This window comes from Neomonachus schauinslandi, chromosome 9 (genome assembly GCF_002201575.2).
Source record: "Neomonachus schauinslandi chromosome 9, ASM220157v2, whole genome shotgun sequence".
NCBI lineage: Eukaryota > Metazoa > Chordata > Mammalia > Carnivora > Phocidae > Neomonachus > Neomonachus schauinslandi.
In genome coordinates this window covers 84,547,206-84,569,001 of record NC_058411.1, presented here as the reverse complement: position 1 = coordinate 84,569,001, position 21,796 = coordinate 84,547,206, and the positions used below count along the sequence as shown (strand labels likewise).

Genomic DNA, 21,796 nt, shown 5'->3' with positions numbered 1-21,796 from the left:
CTATTACAAAGCTGTCATCATCAAGACAGTATGGTACTGGCACAAAAACAGACACACAGATCAATGGAACAGAATAGAGAGCCCAGAAATGGACCCTCAACTCTATGGTCAACTCATCTTTGACAAAGCAGGAAAGAATGTCCAATGGAAAAAAGACAGTCTCTTCAACAAATGGTGTTGGGAAAATTGGACAGCCACATGCAGAAGAATGAAACTGGACCATTTCCTTACACTACACACAAAATAGACTCCAAATGTTTGAAAGACCTCAATGTGAGACAGGAGTCCATCAAAATCCTAAAGGAGAACACAGGCAGCAACCTCTTCGACCTCAGCCGCGGCAACTTCTTCCTAGAAACATCGCCAAAGGCAAGGGAAGCAAGGGCAAAACTGAACTATTGGGACTTCATCAAGATAAAAAGCTTTTGCACAGCAAAAGAAACAGTCAACAAAACCAAAACACAACTGACAGAATGGGAGAAGATATTTGCAAATGACATATCAGATAAAGGGCTAGTATCCAAAATCTATAAAGAACTTATCAAACTCAACACCCAAAGAACAAAAAATCCAATCAAGAAATGGGCAGAAGTCATGAACAAACATTTCTGCAAAGAAGACATCCAAATGGCCAGCAGACACATGAAAAAGTGCTCACCATCACTCGGCATCAGGGAAATACAAATCAAAACCTCAATGAGATACCACCTCACACCAGTCAGAATGGCTAAAATGAGCAAGTCAGGAAATGACAGATGTTGGCGAGGATGCGGAGAAAGGGGAGCCCTCCTACACTTTGGTGGGAATGCAAGCTGGTGCAGCCACTCTGGAAAACAGTATGGAGGTTCCTCAAAAAGTTGAAAATAGAGCTACCCTACGACCCAGCAATTGCACTACTGGGTATTTACCCCAAAGATACAATGTAGTGATCTGAAGGAGCACCTGCACCCTGATGTTTATAGCAGCAATGTCCACAATAGCCAAACTATGAAAAGAGCCAAGATGTCCATCAACAGATGAATGGATAAAGAAGATGTGGTATATATGTATATGTATGTGTATATACACACATACATACACACACACAATGGAATATTATGCAGCCATCAAAAAAATGAAATCTTGCCATTTGCAACAATGTGGATGGAACTAGAGGGTATTATGCTAATAAGCAAAGTAAGTCAGTCAGAGAAAGACAAGTCTCATATGATCTCACTGATATGTGGAATTTGAGAAACAAGACAGAGTATCATAGGGGAAGGGAGGGAAAAAGGAAACAATATGAAGCCAGTGAGGGAGACAAACAGTAAGAAACTCTTAATCTCAGGAAACAAACTGAGGGTTGCTGGAGTGGAGGGGGGTGTGAGGGTTGGGGTGGCTGGGTGATGGACATTGGGAAGGGTATGTACTATGGTGAGGGCTGTGAGTTGTGTAAGACTGATGAATCGCACACCTGTACCCCTGATACAAATAATGTATGTTAATTTAAAAAAAATTTTTTAAATCAAATTTGATCAAAAAAGAGGTCAGATGATGGTAGTTACTGTTTTATTTCAGTTTACAGTAATTTTCAGATGATCTTGTTTTCCCATCCTCCGAGTAGACTCCTCTGTGAGATTGTGAAAGAATGAATTGCCTGATCAGTGTTGTCCTGTCTTTGTAAGTAGAGATGCCTGCCTCAGAAGTTGAAGCAAGGTTGTACACATGTGATAGGAAATAGGCTGAAACATTTCTTTGTTTTTTTAAAAAATACTTTATTTATTTATTTGACAGAGAGCACAAGCAGGGATGTGTGGCAGGCAGAGGGAGAGGGTGAAGCAGGCTCCCTGCTGAGCAGAGAGCCCAACTGGGGGCTTGATCCCAGAACACTGGGATCATGACCTGAGCTGAAGGCAGAGGCTTAACTGACTGAGCCACCCAGGTGCCCCTTGAAACATTTCTTTGGTAAAAATTAAGTATTATTGTTATTGTAAGTGTTTTTTTCTTTTAAGAATTCACAACTTCCCCATCAAATAAATAACTGGCCATACTCAAGAATTCCCAATCAAAATTTGCTATTTCTGCTGTAGGGATAATTCTCAAGTGTGAAACTACAAGTCAGATGAAAATAAAATTCACAATCTCCAATTAGAAGCATGATGAAAGAACAGATTTCAATTTTGGTGTGAGACTTAATAATGGAGAATATTTGTAATCTCTATTTCTAAATCCAAATTTATAACAGAAAGCAAATATTCTATTCCCAGTAGTATTTTTTAATGGAATACACCTTATCCTCAAGTAACTTACAGTTTAATGAGCTTCTGTGTCTCACATACTTAATTTTGTTGGGAGTTATGGGCAGTCAAGGTTTGGGTTTTGTCTATCACATTTTTTCCTCCCTGGAAATCTAGTAAATGGAAAAAGGATGCAGGGCTAGGACATTGCACTGTATTAGAGATTACATTATTGAGCCACATCCTGAAGAATATTGGAGTGTGTCTCAAGTTGAGCAGAGCTAATATATAAATGGGGGGCAGAGAATGAGAGAATAGAGAACAGGTCAGTGTACTGTTTAAAAATATCAAGTATTCCCTCACCTTGTAGCCCTGATAATTCTTAGTGGTGATGAGATTGTGGATTTCTTGTGGCAACAATTGTTTGGATTATAGCTCAAGAATTGTCAGTATTGAAGAGAACACACAAGGTCCCTATGTGTCCTCACTGTAAATGCCTTGTCCTGGGAGGGTGTTCATAAGCGTGGTTTGGCAGTGGATTTTTGTAGTGAGTATCCATGCTTCAGAACCACGCCGGGGCTCTGGAGCAGTGCCAGTCTGAGTGCACAGAATGCAGCAGTAGAAAGATCTGTCCCAGGCATCAGGGCTGATTTGTATGGTTGCACTGATGCTGTGGAAGCTGTGTACATCAAAGGTACTACAGTCCCCATCATAGAACCTCACAGAAGACAGTGTTGTTCTGCAGCTTTGCTTTCCCATCAGAGTTCTACTCCATAATATAATGCCCTTTAACTAGAGAGGATCTGGGACAAAGAAAGTCAAAGGTACAAAGCAAAGAACAATTTAAGTACAGTGCTCAGAAATAATTGGCAGCTTAGGGTAAGATAAAGTCCCACAACGGTCAAAATAACTAAATAAATCAATAAATCATAGTATTTTAGCTCTGGTGGAGAACTTGGAAGGTTATATAGTCCATCTTCCATTGCCTGTCTTCAAAACTTAAATCATTCCATGGATAAGAACTGATTCTACATTTTAGGACTTCCAGAAAGAAAATCACACAGCTCTCTTTGAAAATGTTCTGATATATGATACCTTTTTCACTGTTTGTAAGTTCATTCTTCAGTTAACCCAGATCCATTATATTGCATTTAAAATTGTTTTTTGGGGCATCTGGGTTGGCTCAGTCAGTTAAGCATCTGCCCTCGGCTCAGGTCATGATCCCGGAGCCCCATGTTGGGCTCCCTGCTCAGTGGAGGTCTGCTTCTCCCTCTCTCTTTTCCCCTCCCCCTGCTCCTTCTCTTTCTCAAATAAATAAATAAAATCTTAAAATAAATAAATAAATAAATAAAATTGTTTTTTAGTTGTTCAGTCTTTAGTGGAGGTATATAACAACTAGTCGGTATCCCTTATGTAAAAGTCACTGAAAGTGAGCCATAGTTAAATTCCCACTTCAGCCTTCTTTTCAGTTACAAAAATCTCTCAATTTCCTTACACATTTTTGTTTGGCTGTTTTTTCAGCCTCTTACTATTTTTATCATCTTTGAGTTCTCCATGTCAGTCCTTGGTGGTAATGTCTAAACCGAAATACTTAGTATAATGAGAAACTCACCCATGACTCCTAAATACCAGCAGTTTTTGCTTTGCATGGTAGTATGACCATAAAAATAACCATGCAAGCTGAAACTCTATCATGTGATCTTAATAATCAATGGAAAAATCATGATACATAGTGTGTGTCAAAACATTTAAAATACTATTCCTCTTGGTTATAAATATATAGAGAAATGAAAGAACATGGTCAAACTAATGCTAGGATACTATAATTTAAAACCTTAAGAGTTAAAGTATTTTCTTTCTTTATAAAAAAAACTTATCCAGAGTAGTTTGAACAGTGCTTACTTCCTTCTTGTCCTAGAACTTACAATCCTGGGCAAACATCCTCTCTGTGCCTTGGTGAATTGTCACACTCCTTTCTAACTTGGATCAGCTTCCAACATTTTATCTTTTGTGCTTTCAATGTCTGAAATAGCTCCAAGAGTTCGTTTAATGTGAAGTTTTTTGCCAGCAACTCTTCCCCCTGGGACATTTTCATACTTTTCATCACAGCCACTTTACTCATTTATGCTGATTGGCTTGCCTTCACAAAGTTCCTCTGGTGCTTATCTAGAGCCTCTCGAATAGCCGCAGCGTCCACAATCCCACAGCTCACTATTTCTTCTAAACTCTGTTTACATTCCAGCGTTATCACTATTTGTTTCTTTGCTGCACATTCATCTTTGTTGGCCAGTTCCATTTTTTCGATTGTCCATTTTGGGGTTTATCATTGGAAGACAAGGACACAGCCCCACTAGACACTTGGGTGTTTTGTGTGTGAACTGAATAACAGATGCATAATGCAGTCAACCACAGACTTAGAAAGAAGTGATGCAATTTGTCATTGATGATGATGCACATCTGTTACTGCCATTATTATTTATGCAGTGAAGAGCTAGCAGTGAAATTTGTGCCTTATGCAGTTACTCACAGTTACTATGCCATGGCAAGAAATTTGAACTCTGTTCTTGGAGGCCTGGTGTTATTTAAACTGTTGTAACTGAAATTCTTGCATTTTAGAACCAAAGTAAGGATGGCCTTATTCAATTCCTACATGTAGCCCTAGGTCCAGTGCTAAGTTCTGGTTCCTGGTCAGTTTGTTATCCACTCTGACACTTTTGTGTTTTTCTGACCTATAGCCTTACCAACTTCACCTCAGTGAGGTTTTTCTTTCTTCTCCAGGGGCACTGTATTGAGTCTTCCCTCTTTGATCTTTATACTATTGGTTTCCAGCCACTCCTTCCATCTCTAAGATTGGAGTACTGATTCCCTCCCAAGTTTACTATTATTTGCAAATTAAATAAACATTTCTCCATTCACTAATGTGAATACTAATTATCCCCACAGAATGTCAGTTGCTGATTACCTCTGAGGTTGACCCAGCCAGTTTATTATTATCCTTTTGGTCAAACAGTCCAGAGTATTCTGTTAGCTTAAGACCAGTGGTTCCAGTTCTGGTTTATCATCAGGACCTTCTGAGGAGCTTTCCAAACCACTTCCCAAGCCTTATAAGGGTCTAGGGTGGGGCCTGGCATCAATATTTTTGAATGTTCTTCCTGTAATTAGCTGGGACTGGTCTCTAACATAAACCATGCTTTCTTAGTTCTTAGAAACCTTATCATAAACTAATAGAATTTTAGAACTGATAAATGCATTAGAGATCATTTTGTCAAACCAACTCATTTTGTAAATGAAAAAAACTGAGACCCAGGGTTGCTAGGTCATTTGGCCATGGTCTCATAGTTACAGGCAGAGAGGACACTAGAACCCATGATTTCCAAATTCTGAATCTAGTACTCTTCCTAACTAATTTCCATCATATAGGATGCAATCAAAATCATTGACCATCATCTTCAAGTTATCCTACAGTGATCTTTATTTTTTTTCTTTCTGGGTTTAAGTGTATCTGTGGATTAACTTTTGAGAAGAGGTGCTCAAATAAGGTTCTCCATAGCATAGGGGACAGTGGTTGTGGCAAGGATTTTGAGGTAATAGGTGCTATAGGCCCTAATTCAGTCCTGTTCTGGTGCCTGCTCTGTGCCTGCCAACTGGTGCCCCAGATGTTGCCCCTTATGTGCTTAGGTAACCGTTTGAGTTGCACACAGTGCTTGTTTGTGTAACTACACACATTGCCTGATGGGAGAGGAAGAAGATGGGGGGGGGTGTGGGACATAGGAAGTAGTGTTATACTATTCTGTGAAGCTTATTTTTTTATTTCCATGAGATATTCCTTTTAAATTGTAATTCCAGGGGTGGCTGGGTGGCTCAGTCGTTAAGTGTCTGCCTTCAGCTCAGGTTAAGCTCCCAAGTTCCTGGGATCGAGCCCCACATCTGGCTCCCTGCTCAGCAGGAAGCCTACTTCTCCCTCTCCCACTCCCCCTGCTTGTGTTCCCTCTCTCGCTGTGTCTCTCTCTTTTGAATAAATAAATAAAATCTTTAAAATAATAATAATAAAATAAAAATAAATTTTAATTCCAGTTAGTTAACGTACCATGTAATATTAGTTTCGGGTGTACAGTATAACGATTCAACACTTCCATACATCACCCAGCGCTCATCAGGACAAGTGCACTCCTTAATCCCCATCACCTATTTCACCCATCCCTTCCCCGGCGCTCCCCTCAGGTAACCATTAGTTTCTTCTCTATAATTGAGCCTATTCCTTGATTTGTCTTACTCTCCTCCTCCCCTTTGCTAGTTTTTGTTTCTTAAATTCCATATAGGAGTGAAATCATATGGTATTTGTCTTTCTCTGACTGATTTATGTTACTTAGCATTATGCTCTCTAGCTCCAGCCATGTCATAGCGAATGGCAAGATTTCATTCTTTTTTATGGCTGAATAATATTCCACATCTTCTTTATCCATTCATCAATCAGTAGACACTTGGGCTCCTTCCATAACTTGGCTATTGTAAATAATGCTGCTGTGAACATAAAGGTGTGTGTATCCCTTCGAATCAGCGTTTTTATATCTTTTGGGTAAATACCCAGTAGTGTGATTGTTGGGTCGTAGGGTAGTTCTATTTTTAACTTTTTGCAGAACTTCCATACTGTTTTCCAGAGTGACTGCACCAGTTTGCATTCCTACCAACAGTGCAAAAGTGTTCCCCTTTCTCCGCATCCTCACCAACATTTGTTGTTTCCTGTGTTGTTAATTTTAGCCATTCTGACAGGTGTTGAGGTATTTTTGTATGCAATATATGATCTATTCTGAAGAAGATTCTATGTGCATTTGCAGAGAATGTGTATCCTGCTGTTTTAGGATGGAATGTTCTGAATATATCTGTTAAATCCATCTAGTCTAGTGTGTCATTCAAAGCCACTGTTTCCTTGTTTATTTTCTGTTTAGATGATCTATCCATTGATATAAGTGGGGTGTTAAGGTCCCTTACTATTGTATGATTATTGATTAGTTCCTTTGTTTAACAGTTTTGTGTATTTGGGTACTGCTATGTTAGGTGCATAAATATTTATAATTATTATATATTCTTGTTGGATTGTCCTCTTAATTATTTATTTTATAGGGTCCTTCTTTGTCTCTTGTTACAGTCTTTGTTTTAGAGGCCCTGCCCTAGGTGTGTGGGGTGGGTCGTGTGGGGTGGGTGTCTTTATGATAATTACCTGTGACTAAGAAAGAATGACCAGCCCCTAAAAAGGAAGTAAGCCATTGAAGGGTTATCAATAGAGATGTTAAAAGGATTTAAGTTCTCTGGTTAGCTTTCTATAAAAGACCAACACTAAAGGCCCTCATTGGCAACCCTGTTGGGACCCCTCTCACTCTTGAGAGCTTTTTCAGTATCTTCACTTAATAAACTTCTATTGCTTTACTCACCAAAAAAAAAAAAGAATGAAAGAAAGAAAAAAAAAAGAGTCTATTTTGTCTGATACAAGTATTGCTACGCTGACTTTCTTTTGACTTACATTTGCATGATAGATGTTTCTCCATCCCCTCTCTTTCAATCTGTTGGTGTCTTTAGGTCTCAAATGAGTTTCTTGTAGGCAGCCTATAGATGGATCTTTTTTTTTTTATCCCTTCTGTCACTCTTTGTCTTTTGATTGGAGCATTTAGCCATTTACATTCAAAGTTATTGATAGATGTGTATTTCTTGTCATTTTATCATTTGTTTTGTGGTTGTTTCAGAAGACTTTCTCTAATACTTTCTTGTCTTTCTGTCTTTCATGGTTTGCTGATTTTCTTTATGTATTTGGATATATTTGGATTTCTTTCTCTTTATTCTTTGCATATTTATTAGTGGGTTTTGATGAATGGTTACGATTAGGTTTGTATATAACATCTTCTGCATATAGCAGTCTATATTAAGTTGATGGTTGTTTAAGTGTAAACCCATTCTTTACTCCTCTCCTCCCCATGTTTTCAGTATATGTTTTCACATTTTACATCCTTTTATTTTGTGAGTTCCTTGACTGATTTTTTTTACAGAAATATTCATTTTTACAGCTTTTGTGTTTCTTACCTTCATACTGTCATTTTTGGTCTTTCCTTTCCACTCAAAGAGTCCCCTTAATATTTCTTGCAGGGCTGGTTTAGTGGTCATGAACTCCTTTAGTTTTTGTTTGTCTTGGAAACTCTTTATCTCCCCTTCTATTCGGAATGATAGCCTTGCTGGATAGAGTATTCTTGGTTGCAGATTTTTCATGTTCAACACTTTGAAGAGAATAATTTTTTAAGTAAGCTCTACACCCAACATGAGGCTTGAACTCATGACCCCAAGATCAAGAATCACATGCTCTATAACTGAACTAGCCAGTCACCCCCCCACCCCCCATTCAGCACTTTGAGTATATCATGCCACTCCCTCTGGCTTGGAAAGTTGCTGCTAAAAAGTCACCGGCTAGCCTTATGGGGTTTCCCTTGTAAGTTAATGTCTTCTTTTGTCTTGCTGCTTTTAAAATTTTTTCTTTATCACTATATTTTGCCAATTTAATTACAATATGCCTTGGTGTGTATCTGCTTTTGTTGATTTTGTTGGGGGTTTTCCTTGCCTCCTGGATCTAGATATATGTTTCCTTCCCCAGATTAGGGTCATTTTCTGCTATTATTTCTTTAAATAAATTTTTTGCCCTCTTTTCTCTCTCTTCTTCTGAGACTCCTATAATGTGAAATTACATTTGATAGAGTCACTGATTTCCCTAAGTCTGTTCTCATTTTTGCATAATTCTTTTCTTTCTCTTTTGTTCATCTTGATTACTTTCCATTACTCCATCTTCTATAGAGGTCATTAATTCATTCCTCTGCTTCTTCCAGCATGCTATTCATTGCATCAAGTGTGTTTCTAATCTCATTTATTGTACTCTTCACCTCTAATTGGTTCTTTTTTTTTTTAAATCTCTGTGTTAAAGTTCTCACTGATGTCTTCTACTCTTTTCTTAAGTCCAGTGAGTATCCTTATAATCATTGTTTTAAATAGTCCATCAGATGGGAGCGCCTGGGTGGCTTATTTGATTAGGCATCCAACTCTTGATTTTAGCTCAGGTCATGATCTCAGGGACGTGAGATCAAGCCCTGCATCAGGTTCCACACTCAGTGGGGAGTCTGCTGGAGATTCTCTCCCTCTACCTCTGCCCTCCCCCAACTCATGTGCTCTCTCTCAAATAAATAAATAAATCTTTTAAAAATATAATACTCCATTAGGTATGTTACTTATATCTGTTTACCTTGGTTTTCTGGCCTTGGCCTTGTCCTATTCATTCATTTGGGATAAATTTCTCTGTCTTCTTATTTTGTCTGTTTGTGTGCCTGTTTCTCTGTGTTAGAAAAGTCAGCTCTGTCTCCTGTTCTTGAGGGTAATGGCTTTATGAAGGAGAGGTCCTGTAGTGCTCTGCAGTAGAGTGTCCCCTGTTCCCCAGGGCCTGGTGCTTCCAGGAGTATCTTCAATATGTGCTGTGTGTGTTCTGCTGTTGTGTCCTGGCTGCTTTATCCTTCAGGCTATTCATCTGCAGAGGTGCTCTTTTCCTGTTGTGAACAGTGTTTGGTCTCTGGCCTGAATGTGGTGTGTTTTAACAGGTGTGCTCTGGTCTGCTTGTGAAATGAGACCTGTCACCACCACCACCAGAACCAAGGCTCCACAAAACTCCCTAGTTGGGAGATGTGGTGTTGAGTGGGGGTTTGGGCCAGTCTTCTGGGGGAGAGGGCCCCCACATCCGAACTGAGGCAAACATGACTGGGAGAGGTGGTTCCACAGAGCATGGGAGGGCAGGCTTGGCATAAGCATGTTAGGTAGTAAGTGTTGGTGCTGCACTGGTTCCCATAGGTGGCTCTGTGTTTATGCTGAGGGGTGGGGGAGGGAAATGGCACCAGCTAGTTCCTTTGTTCCTAGAGGGGTCTCTCTGTGAACACTGTCTCTCTGGGATGCACTCTGAGATGAGCAAATAACCTCCCCACTGTGTGTCCCAGATGCTCTTCAGATCACTGTTTCCACACTGTATGTCTGTGGGTTGTTTCCTTACCTTCTCTCCAAGAGTACTGCAGTGCCCCCGGGACTCTACTCAGCCATGCCTGCTGACCTTCAAAACCCCAGTCTTTAAGCCCCACTGACTACAAGAACTCACGATGTTCAGGCCCTCTCGCTTCCCATGCCAGTTGCTATGGGGATTCTTTTTCCTCATGTGCTCCCCTGTGTGCTAGTCTGTCTCTTGCCCTTCTCTGTGATCATGGCTCCCTCCCCACCATAGTAGCCACAGTCCATTTCTCCCAAATCACATCTCAGCACTCCCTACCTTCATTGAGGTGGCCTCTTCTTTACCTTTACTTGTAGAGTTTGTTCTACCAGTCTTCAGGTCAATTTCTGGGGTATTTAGGATGATTTGATGGTTATCTAGTTGTATCTGTGGGACAAAGTGAGCCTAGGGTCCTCCTACTCTTCCACCATCTTCCAAGTCCACACCTCCATGAGATATTCTTACAACTAAAGTACAACTCTAGCTTTCAGGTTTGCTGACAGAGGAAAATGAGTCTGTCTGCAATTCTGAGAGAACAAAGGAGTAGAGCATATTATCCCTTTGATATGTTGTATGAATTCATGAAAAATGAATAGGGAATAGTGAATAGTGTGTTCAAACTGTTAATGTTTACTTACTGAGCCTGACATAAAAAAAGAAAACAAAAAACAGAATTTGTGTACCTCCTAATCTTCCTGAGATCACCTGTCACAGGCAACAGTGTTTGAAATGCTAATGTGTCTTGTAGCTATTTTAAAGAAGGAGGAGCTGCATAATCCTGGGAAGCTGGGATCCAGGGACTTCCTTATAAATTATCCTCACCTTCTCTCAAGCAAATGCTGCACCACACTATGGCTTCCCATGAGGCTCCAGAAGATGAAAGATAGTATTTCATAGAATCATGGCATTTTAGAGCTGAAAGAGTCCCTCTCTGTTTCAATTCCAAATTCTTTTTCTCTCCTGAAACCCAAAATGAACAACAAATTTAGTCACACAGCTTATTTAGGGCTAGACTTAGACAAGAGCGCAGGTCTCTGGACTCCCAGGCCAATGTGGTTTTTGACTGCATCATATTGCACCTAAAAACATTTTCAGACTTCTTTAAATGAAATATGAAATCTTAGTGACTTGGCAGTTGTGAATTTTGGTGACTGTGACAGACTTTTGGAGGAGATAGGATGGCATTGTTACAGCTGATTGGGGAAAACCAGATCAATACTTTTCTACTGAAGAGAATAAGGAATTTGAAATGTGTCCCCAAGTGGCTGGAATTAAGACAATAGGTCCTTATGAGTGGCTAGGAGATGAACCTGAGCTTCTTGCCTAAAGCCATGGGCCAGAAGGGACTGTCCATTCTGTGGAATAGTCCACTCAGTGGCCAGGGAATGGGGCACAGAATTGGGCAGCCCATATAGACATTGGGTGAAAAAAGAGTCATCCTTGAAAAATCAGAGTCCCAATCTAAGCCACACCTAGAGTTGGGGCCCAAATTTATACTACTTGTAAAGTGCAGAAGCCCAAAGCCAAGAAATCTAATATGAAAACTGGTCTAAGGACTAGGAAAAAAACCTATCCTCACAGCCTCTAATTCAGATAACTTCTGAAATCAGGGCACCAGGAAGAGTCTCATAAAAGGCAGCTCTCACTGGACATGTGCTCACAGAAGACAACAACAAAACCATTTGCAGATAGAAGAACCAAGATCCTGCTGATAATAGAGCAATCTGAAAGGAATTTTAAAATAAGTCTGCTTTAAATGTTCGAGAGATAAAAGAAGAAAGAAGTCTTATATGAACAGGATATTAGGAAGGATGGTCTTCATTATCCAGCTGATTCTCTGCAGGGGTATTTACCTCAAACATAATGTTTCTGAGACTGATTTGTATAGGCAAATCACAGACTTGAGCCTAGTGAGTGTGGTCCTTGGTATAGTGACTTTCCCCATTTTAAGTAGTTTTTGCCTTTTCCTAGCTATATCAGAAGTGATGAATAAATACAATTCAGCTTCTAAAGTCACACCTAATTCCCCTGAGAGTGGATTTCCTGTACAGACTGCCATTGTCATTGCTTGGTTCTTATCGGAATCAGTCCTCCAGTGTCATTTCCTCCATGTCCCTGGTATGTTTCATCTCTGATTTATTCAGACTTTACTAGCTTAGCCATTACTATAGACCTGTGCTATGAAGTTATTGAAGTGACAGGCTACTCCTGCCTTTTACATGATTTTTTTACACGTAAAAAAATCTACGTGATTCAGGTTTTCCGAAAATTCTTTTAAGAGATGAAGACAGTCTTATCTAGGCTATAGACTGGAGACATAAAGAATTATCCATGAGTACCTTTCATAGTAGCATTCTCTTTTTAAAATAGTCAAAGGCCCTATGAAGAAGATACAGAAAAAATCCCATTATTGATTTAGGTTAAGATTTGCCCTGAAGACTAGGACAAAAATGTACAGAAAGCACCTGTTTTGGTTATGTTTAGATGCATCCATTCCCAGGGTAATGAGAAGGGAAAGATTATCTTTAAAAAAAATGAGAAGATTTGAAAAATAAACTTTGGGAAATTAAGTTTACAAGTGAATCTTTTTTCTTTTTGAAATTAGTTTTACCTTTCCAAGTAAAGTTTAGTATCAATTAATAAATATTTTAAATCTTAAATCATATACCCTGATAAATAAACATTACTTTCTGTTCTTCAGGAAACATACCAGAAGTCTATTGTAAGATAATAATTTTCTTTTTCTTTTCTGTTTTCTTTCTTTAAAAAACACCACTTAAGTATAATTCGTGAAAAACCAAAGCATTCTTTAAGAACTTCTTAGGGGGGGATACTGAAATTCCATTTCTCCTCCAGTGAAGTATAAAAATTGAGTCCTCCAAAAAGAAAGCAAGGACTGCTGGCAGCTTCCCTGTATATAGGACCAGGAGGCTTTCCCCCCAATTCTGTGAATCCTATGCAATCCTCAGTAGTCTTGTCTTAGATAATCCACAGTCTGCATGCTATATTTGGACACCTGCAGTTTTCTGTCATTTTCTAGTCCATGGCTTTGCCTAAGCAGAGACCAATTCAGTCTCAAGTTGGTATTTTTAGCTGGTCCCTTGTTCAAGAGTTACAAAATGGTATCTGTCAGAGACTTTCTTCATAACATTTAGTGAGAACTAGGTTAATATTACCAGGTTTTCCCATAAGTGATGCCTTTCCAGAAACTTTAAGATACCCTCTGGTGCTTCTTTTTCATTTTCTCCACAGAAAAACAGTAATGGATGGAAAAAAAAAAGGTTAAAAGCTGTAGTGTCTTGGCTTCATTCTATATAAAAGCATTTAATTTTTCTCTAAGTAAAAGCTTTTCTTCACTACTTTAAAATTCTTGAGATCTATGCTTTCTTTAATCAGATTAATTATATGGCATTTTATAAAGTTCTCTGACATCCTTATCAGTTATCTTTTCTACTACTGTAAGATAATTTTCTTTCTTGTCTAGAATACAAGATGATTCTAAGACCTCACCCAATCTTACTGTTAATGACATTCATTAAAGCTTGTATAAGCTTTAGTTGGTGATTCTATTTCTGCAAAGAAAGAGAATATGTTTTTTCCCCTATCTTCTCTAGAGAAGAATTCTTAGACAAGCACTATCTCAGTAAATGGGACTTACATCTACCGAATGAGCCTCCTGTTCATTACTCTTCATGGTTCTTCCATCACCAAGTCCTATCCATTTTACTTTCTAAACAACAGTCAAATCCATTCACTTCTCATCTCTTGCCAGGGCCATTGAAAGAGCCTCGGAACTAGACTCCTTCCTGTAATCTTATGCCCTTTTGATCATTCACAGTCTGATTCTGCCACTCCTTTGCTTAAAAACTTTACAGTGGCTTATTTTGCTCTTAGGATAACATTTTACATCCTTGACATTGTCTCCAGGGCTCTGCACCATCTGACCTCTATCTCTTCCCCACATTCCACATCTGACCCACTCTGCACTCAACTATCCTGCTCTTCCAGTTCCTTGAATGTGCCTCATTCCTTTCTGATTCAAGGACTTTGCATATCTGTTTTTTATCTGTCTAGAGGGCTCTTCCATCCACCCTACCTTCACTTAGGTATCTTCTTTTTTTTTTTAAGTTGGAATTTTAATTATGTACATAAATAGCAACTTGAGAACGAGGGGTTCTAAGGCTAGACATTATCTCTAGGTGAAAGGATTTCCGATTAGTCTGCTTGCAGTATGGCATCACCCAAGATAACAAAGAAGCCTAGTATAGTTTGTCCTGAAGAAGAAAGCCAATTTACTATATTCAGTACTGACTTCTCTGCCATTTTTTCTGTAGAAATACTGGTTTACTGCATGGAGTTTTCAGTGTTTACCTATAACTGATTAAAATGGGCAGAGCATGGAGCATTCTATTTATTTCCAGGTGAATTCTTCACATTTCCTGGCTTTTGAAAGTTCTCCTTCTACAAATCTTCTACGACTATGTATCCTCGTAAACCCCAGTCATATAATTTCTCCCCACTGACCTGGACAAATACAATGGCCTGTTGTGGATAATAAAGAGAGGCAGCAAGTCCCATGAATCCAGGTGGATACACCAGCTTCTTTATTTTTGAACCTCTAGCCAAAAGAAGTCCAACAATGCCAGCAAAACCAATAACACCAAGTCTTGGAAAAAATCCAGGAGGTGCATTTTGGAGATACTCATAGCTGCCTAACCCCCACTGAACCAAGCTCTGCATCCTGGGCTTAGTTTGTGAGTACATTTCCTGACACCAACTTGTATATGGCTCACAGTAACATCGGAGATGTGAAATACTTTCTTCAAGTGGGGTCCTTGGCTCCTCCACGTATTTAGATTGACCCTCAGGGACGGAGTAGAGTGAAAGCTCATTAACCTTCACAGAAGTTTTGTGAGGTGAGTCTTTTTTAGGTGATGCATAGACTTTGAAGGTGAGCAGACTCAGGCTGGCTGGCCCCACAGACCTCTGAATTACCTTGAACATGCTGCTGGCAGAGGTCCACTTAGGTATCTTCTATACTTCCCTCACATTAGAGCACTTCCTCAGAAGCCTTCCCAAAACCCCAAACTAGGTCAGATCTCCCTCATTATTGCTCTCCTATTGTCCCTGCCATTTTCCTTTATAATACTTACATGGTAGATCTGAGGATTGGTAAACTTGTGGATTATTATTGTGAATTCAAAGACAGCAGAGATTATACCACTTTGCTTATTACTCTAATCTGCAGCTACAAGCACAGCACCTGGCAAAGTAGGTGCTCAATAAATGTTTTTGAAGAAATAAATAAATGCCTCTTATATATAGCATATGATGAATACACGAAAATGAGTCCACAACCCACTGTGTCTGCCCAGGATCAGCTCCAGCCTTAGCTTTACTGAATCTCTCTCCTCCATTAAAATAGCATATATTTTCAGTCTTCTATGGTGCTTCCAACTGGGAACCAGTCTTAAGCTCAAGAAGACTCTGATTTCTGATGTATGGTTTGGGTGTTTATGTTTACAGTGATTGCTTTGTTTCATATGTAAGGGTGAAAATTGTCAAGAGACTAGAGTATCAGAGTGGAAAGATGGAGCAGCACAAGCCAGGAAGTATTGAGAGTCAGGACCAAGTTATAATTAAAATCAGAGACAAGAAAGCATTTAAGGGGCCAAATAAACTTCAGTGGTGGCCAAAAAAGCATTAGGAGGTGAGTAGGGAGATAATAAAGACTTAATGGGGAACCAGAAGAGATAGAGATAATGAGTTATTTTCACTAATGCTAACTCTTCCTAAAGAGGGACACATTTGTTTTTCCAATAGCAGTGATCTAAAGGTTTTCTCTTATACCCAATCAGCATTGTCCATTTTCTGAAGGACTTCTGCAAGAATGGAGGGGAGAATTCTCTATTACAGGAGCTGAGATAGTTGAGATCCTAGTTATACTTAAGCAGAGGCGGGTTTTATTGACTTAGAGAAGCACTTAAGTGTTAAGTGTAGTGAATTAGCTTTGATTTTTTTTGGAAACATACTTCGTAGGGTTTGAATACCTTATTAAAAGCAATATGATACTACATGAAAAGAGTAAACAAGCATCTTAGGAAATCATGCTTATAACCAATTAAATTTATAGACTAGTATTTCAGAGTGGCAACGGGAGGAATTCAAATGGAACATCTGGGATTCTGAGCAGTTCATTGGAGTTGGAATTCAACAATAATCTGACATCTTCTGCTTCCCTTACCCTAAATACTCTTTCCTCCAATTGGATATTGACTTTGTCCTTCAAGTCCTGATTTTCAAATCATTGCCTAACACCTGTGTTATTGTTGAATAAGGGACATTCTGCCTTATCTCACTATTTGACCATCTGGGACATTTTCCAGGCTTACCTGACATTTGTAAAGAACAGTGGGTAAGAGTGAGCAGAGATCAGTCCACAAATTCTTAGTGAAACGGAAAATATACAGAAATATTCAGAGCATCTTCACTAATGCCTCGTGACAATCCATTTGAACTTTCTGTACTGGAGAGAAGGAAATCATCCAGTAGTTTTGTGTATCACTGCCTGGGTTTCTTCTGGTCATTAATGATGGTGATGTTTGTTTACAGACTCCCCAATCCCTGCCCCAATCCATGGAGACTAAACTATTTTGAATCTGGAAGAATGCTGTCTCTTTTAAGCCATGGAAAGCTGAGTTCAAGTCCCATTCCTTTGCCTCAACAATTGACCGAGTGGTCTACTGCTCTTGGGAATAAATCTAAATCATTATGGGCCAATATCTACCTACAAAAGCCCAGGGCTATAGGAGCTGAATGAACATGCCATGGGAAGCAAATTGAACCCTTTGTATAAGTAGTTTCTGTAGTGGCAAATGATACAGTGTATTGCCCTCAAAAGCAAAAGTTTATTTATTGGCTATTTGGAGAACAGTTTCCATCTTCCTTTACATACAAAAAAGCCATGTTATTCAATAGAGTGAGAGATAAAGAACTTTTTGTTTTAAAGGTAAGAAAAGTTGACATATGTTTTATCTAAAAACCAAGAACAGTTTTTAAAAACTTTTTATTATAAAACACAGATACAGAAAACCATGTAAGCCAAATGAATGGCTTAATAAATTATTATAAGTGAAAACCACAACTATGGACTGAATGTTTGTGTCTCCCCCAAAATTTGTATGTTGAAGCCCAAATCCCCAGTATGAGGGTATTTGAAGGTGGGGCCTTTGGGGGGTAATTAGGTCATGAGGGTAGAGCCTTCATAAACAGGATTGGTGCCCTTATAAGAAGAGACACAGAGAGATGATATCTCTCTTTTTCTCTGCCGTATGAGGGCACAGCAGGAAGACAGCCATCTGTAAGCCAGTAAGAGGGCTCTCACCAGAACCCAACCATCGTGGTACCCTGATCTTCAATTTCCCAGCCTCCAGAACTGAGATATAAATCTGTGTTGTTTAGGCCACCCAGTCTATCGTAATTTGTTATAGTAGCCTGCACTAAAATAATCACCTAGATAATGAAATAGAACTTTGCCACCCAGTTCACAAGCCCCATCTATGTAGCCCTTTCCTTTCCCTGATAAGTAACTACTACTCTGACTTTTATACAAATCACTTCCTTGCATTTTTCTTTTTGTAATTTTATCAGAAAATGTGCATTCCTAGAAACCATAGTTTAGTATTTTCCATTTTTCTTAGTGCATTTTAAATTGCTCAATTCTAATTAACTTATGATTCTTCAGGGGAAACCTATTGTATAAAAGAGGGCATATCTAAAGTCCACTTCTTTCCCATTGTGGTAAAGGCATTTGTGGATGGGAACATGTTACCCTTACTCTTGAAATTCATGGAGAATAACATACGTGGTTTGCTTTTCTTATTTGTGTGGGCATGTTAAGGGCATCCCCAATATGTATGAGTTACTATCTCGAGAAAGAAAAGGAACAGCACTGAAGAAGAAAATCTTAAGGGACAAGAGAATACATCTTCAGCTATACGTTAGTAAGTGTGGCACTGTGAGGATAGAAGGAGAAAAGGGGGAAAGAGAAATAGTGTCACATATCTTCCAGGAACAGTAAATGGTAGATGAAAGATAGGATTAGGAGTCAGGATCTGGTCATGGCAAACATAATCCCTTACCCCATCTCAAAGGGAGATTATCAATATAAATTATGGAGAAAAAAATAAAGATCACCAAATGGGTAGTTTGAATAGGGCTGATGATATAAAGGATGGTCCCTAAAACTTCAGTTGGGATCATATAAAAGTTTTTAAATGGAATTAGATATAATAATAAATACCATCATTTTCCACAGCCCTCTGAAAGTACAGGAACTTCCCCAACTTACACATAGGTTTAGAATTTCTACATTGGTTCATAGAAACCTATAATATATTTATCCAGAGAAATAATATTATAAATTGTGATGAGAGGGGTACCTGGGTGGTGCAGTTGGTTAAGTGCCCAACTGTTGGTTTTAGCTCAGGTTGCGATCTCAGGGTCATGGGATTGAGCCCTGCATAGAGCTCTGTGCTCAGTGCAGAGTATTCTTTTTTTTTTTTTTTTTTATTCTTATGTTAATCCCCATACATTACATCATTAGTTTTAGATGAAGTGTTCCATGATTCATTGTTTGTGCATAACACCCAGTGCTCCATGCAGAATGTGCCCTCCTCAATACCCACCACCAGGCTAACCCATCCTCCCACCCCCCTCCCCTCTAGAACCCTGTTTGTTTTTCAGAGTCCATCGTCTCTCATGGTTCGTCTACCCCTCCGATTTCCCCCGCTTCATTCTTCCCCTAGTGCAGAGTATTCTTAAGACTCTCCCTCTCCCTCTGCCCCTCCCCACCGCATACTTGCTCTCTAAAATAAGTAAATCTTTTTAAATAAATAAATAAAATAAATAAATAAATAGTGGTGAGATTTTTAGGTTAGCCCACAGAACAGTTAACTCATCGTATAATTGATGAACTGTGCTTTTGTGATGCAAAGAAAATGAGTTACAGTACAGGTTGTAAAAATTAAACTCAATATGAAATAATTGAGTAATAATTGAATAATAATACAGTGTTTTAAATTTTGAATGTAAAAAAAAAATAAAATTTTGAATGTAGTGTTTAATGAAAACCACCTTATCAGAGGCTGATATGGAAGTAAATGGAAAGCTTTAGAGTGGTGTTGAAGTAGGCTTTTGAATATTTTCAGGGGCTTCATACCCAACTCACTAATATTTTATTTGTCTGTCCTTGCTTCAAGGCATATTGATTTCACATTCACTGAAACCAGTATATAACTAGATCTGCTCTTATGTACACCAGCTATAATTTGGAACATTTTTATGTTTACAAGTTGACTGAAGACAGAGGGAGAAAAGAAAAGACAAAAATATTTTGAGATGGAAGAAAATTGTATGAGGATATAGTAAGACAAAAAATATGTGTGGGAATTATGAATTACTTTTATTTTCTTTCATTAATCTTTCAAGAGTAAATGTGATTTACCTTTATAATGAAAAAATTGAAACTTTCTTTTTAAAGAATATGTGGAATGAGGAAAACATTGCCTGTGGTGGTATTAACTAAATTGGAGTTCAGGAGGGAGATGGGTCATCTCTTTACAGGGGCAATTGAAGCTATAGAATTGGATGGGAAATCCCAGAAAGACATCACAGAACAAAGCAACAGATTAGAAGAAAAAACCCTGGGGAACACCAACATTTAAGGGATAGAAAAGAGAGTCTGAAATAGACCGGAGAGAATGGTATCTTAGAAGCCACATGGAAAAATCTTTAAGAAACACACACAAACAGGGGCACCTGGGTGGCTCAGTCGTTAAGCGCCTGCCTTTGGCTCAGATCGTGATTGCAGGGTCCTGGGATTAAGCCCCACGTTGGGTTCCCTGCTCCGCGGGGAGCCTGCTTCTCCCTCTCCCTTTGCCTCTCCTCCTGCTTGTGCTCTCTTTCGCTATCTCTGTCACTATCTGTCTCTATCAAATAAACAAAACCTCTAAAAAAAAAAAAAACACACACAAACAATGAATCATGCAACACCACATCAAAAACTAATGATGTAATGTATGGTGATTAACATAACAATAAAAAATTTTTAAAAATTTTTTTTTAAAAGGAGATTGTTTTCCATAGTGTCAGTCCACAGAGATGAGGTGAGATGAGGAGAGGCCAAAGATGCTCATTGGCATGGCCAAAATAGACCAATTCAATTTCTTCTATGCTCCCAGGACTCTCCCACTTGACTCCCAGGGAGGGTAAAGGCTCTCCTGCTAACTTGCAAGATTGTGGGCACTGACAAGAATGATAGTGCCTGTTAGGTAAAATCCCTTCCCTCATAAGAGACACCCTTATCATTACAGGCCCACATCACCGTACACACCAATCAAGAATCAGGTAGCCAATGCCAGGAGGACCATTTCTCACACAACAGCCAAAGTCATGGTTAGTTTTCTCCCTCCAAAGATGGTTTAGAAAGAATATGATGAACCAACAATGTATGAATCAGGGGGATGGCAGCCTAGAGCACCTAGAAGAAATGTGTGGGTTCGTTTCTGGGCTATTTATTCTTTTTTGCTGACTTGTCTTTTTTTTCCTTTTTGTCAATATCACGCTGTCCTAATTACTGTAGCTTTATAATAAATTTGGAAATTAGGTAATATTAGTCCTCCAAATTTGTCCTTCTTTCAAAATTGTTTTGCCTATTCTAGGTCCTTTGTATTGCCACATGAATTTTAGAATTGGTTTGTTAATGTCTTCAAAAAAACTTGTTGAGAATTTGACACTGCACTGAATCTATAGATCTACTTGAGAATTGATATCTTAACAATATTGCGTCTTGAAACCCATGAACACAATATGTTTCCCTCCATTTGTTTAGGTCTTTAATTTCTCTCAGCAACATTGTTTGGCTTTCAGTGTTAGAGTTTTTAATATTGCTAATTAGTTGTATGTAAAGTGGTGTCTCGTTGTGGGTTTAATGCAGGTCCCTGATCACCACTGAGATCAAGCTTCTTTTGAGAGTTTATTGGCCTATCAGGTTTCCTCTGCATTGCTTTCATACTGGCCCTGCATTTTATTCACCAAGAATATCTCTGTTCAGGTGATTTTATGGTCTCCTGTTTTTCATCTCTTTTTTGTTTTTATTGGTAGTCAAAATTTTTCTTCTTATTTAGCTCTTGAATTTCAAAATAGTAGTTTAGACTTTGGGGCAAATACCTCTTCACATCTTTTTATTCCTTGTTAACCTTATCCTCTCCTACTTTGTGCCAATAGGAAGTTCTGCTCTTTCTCATGTGCTCTGGCATGTTGTAGCTTAGGTAACTTTTGAGAACTCTGATTTGAAAGCAAATCATGAGGTCACTTCACTTGTCATTGTCCCTTGGGCAATGCCCAGTTTATCTCTTTGCTCAGCTAATCTGCTCTGATTCCTCACGGTTCACTGCTGTGGACATTCTGTGATTCTGTTCCAACTGAGCACATTAAAAGAGAGAGGTAATTCCCGCATCACTGG

General features: G+C 38.9%; 2 protein-coding genes across 4 annotated transcripts in view; one reads left to right on the top strand and one right to left on the bottom strand.

Annotated features, from left to right (window-relative positions):
- Positions 1-21,796, top strand: part of FRMD5 (FERM domain containing 5) — a 310,444-nt gene that overhangs the window by 197,834 nt on the left and 90,814 nt on the right. The gene's annotated exons all lie outside the window — the stretch shown is intronic.
- LOC110585191 (MICOS complex subunit MIC26-like) lies at positions 14,653-15,276 on the bottom strand. The gene has a single exon (XM_044917874.1). The coding sequence runs from the start codon at positions 15,274-15,276 to the stop codon at positions 14,734-14,736; it is 543 nt and encodes a 180-aa protein (XP_044773809.1). The 3' UTR covers positions 14,653-14,733.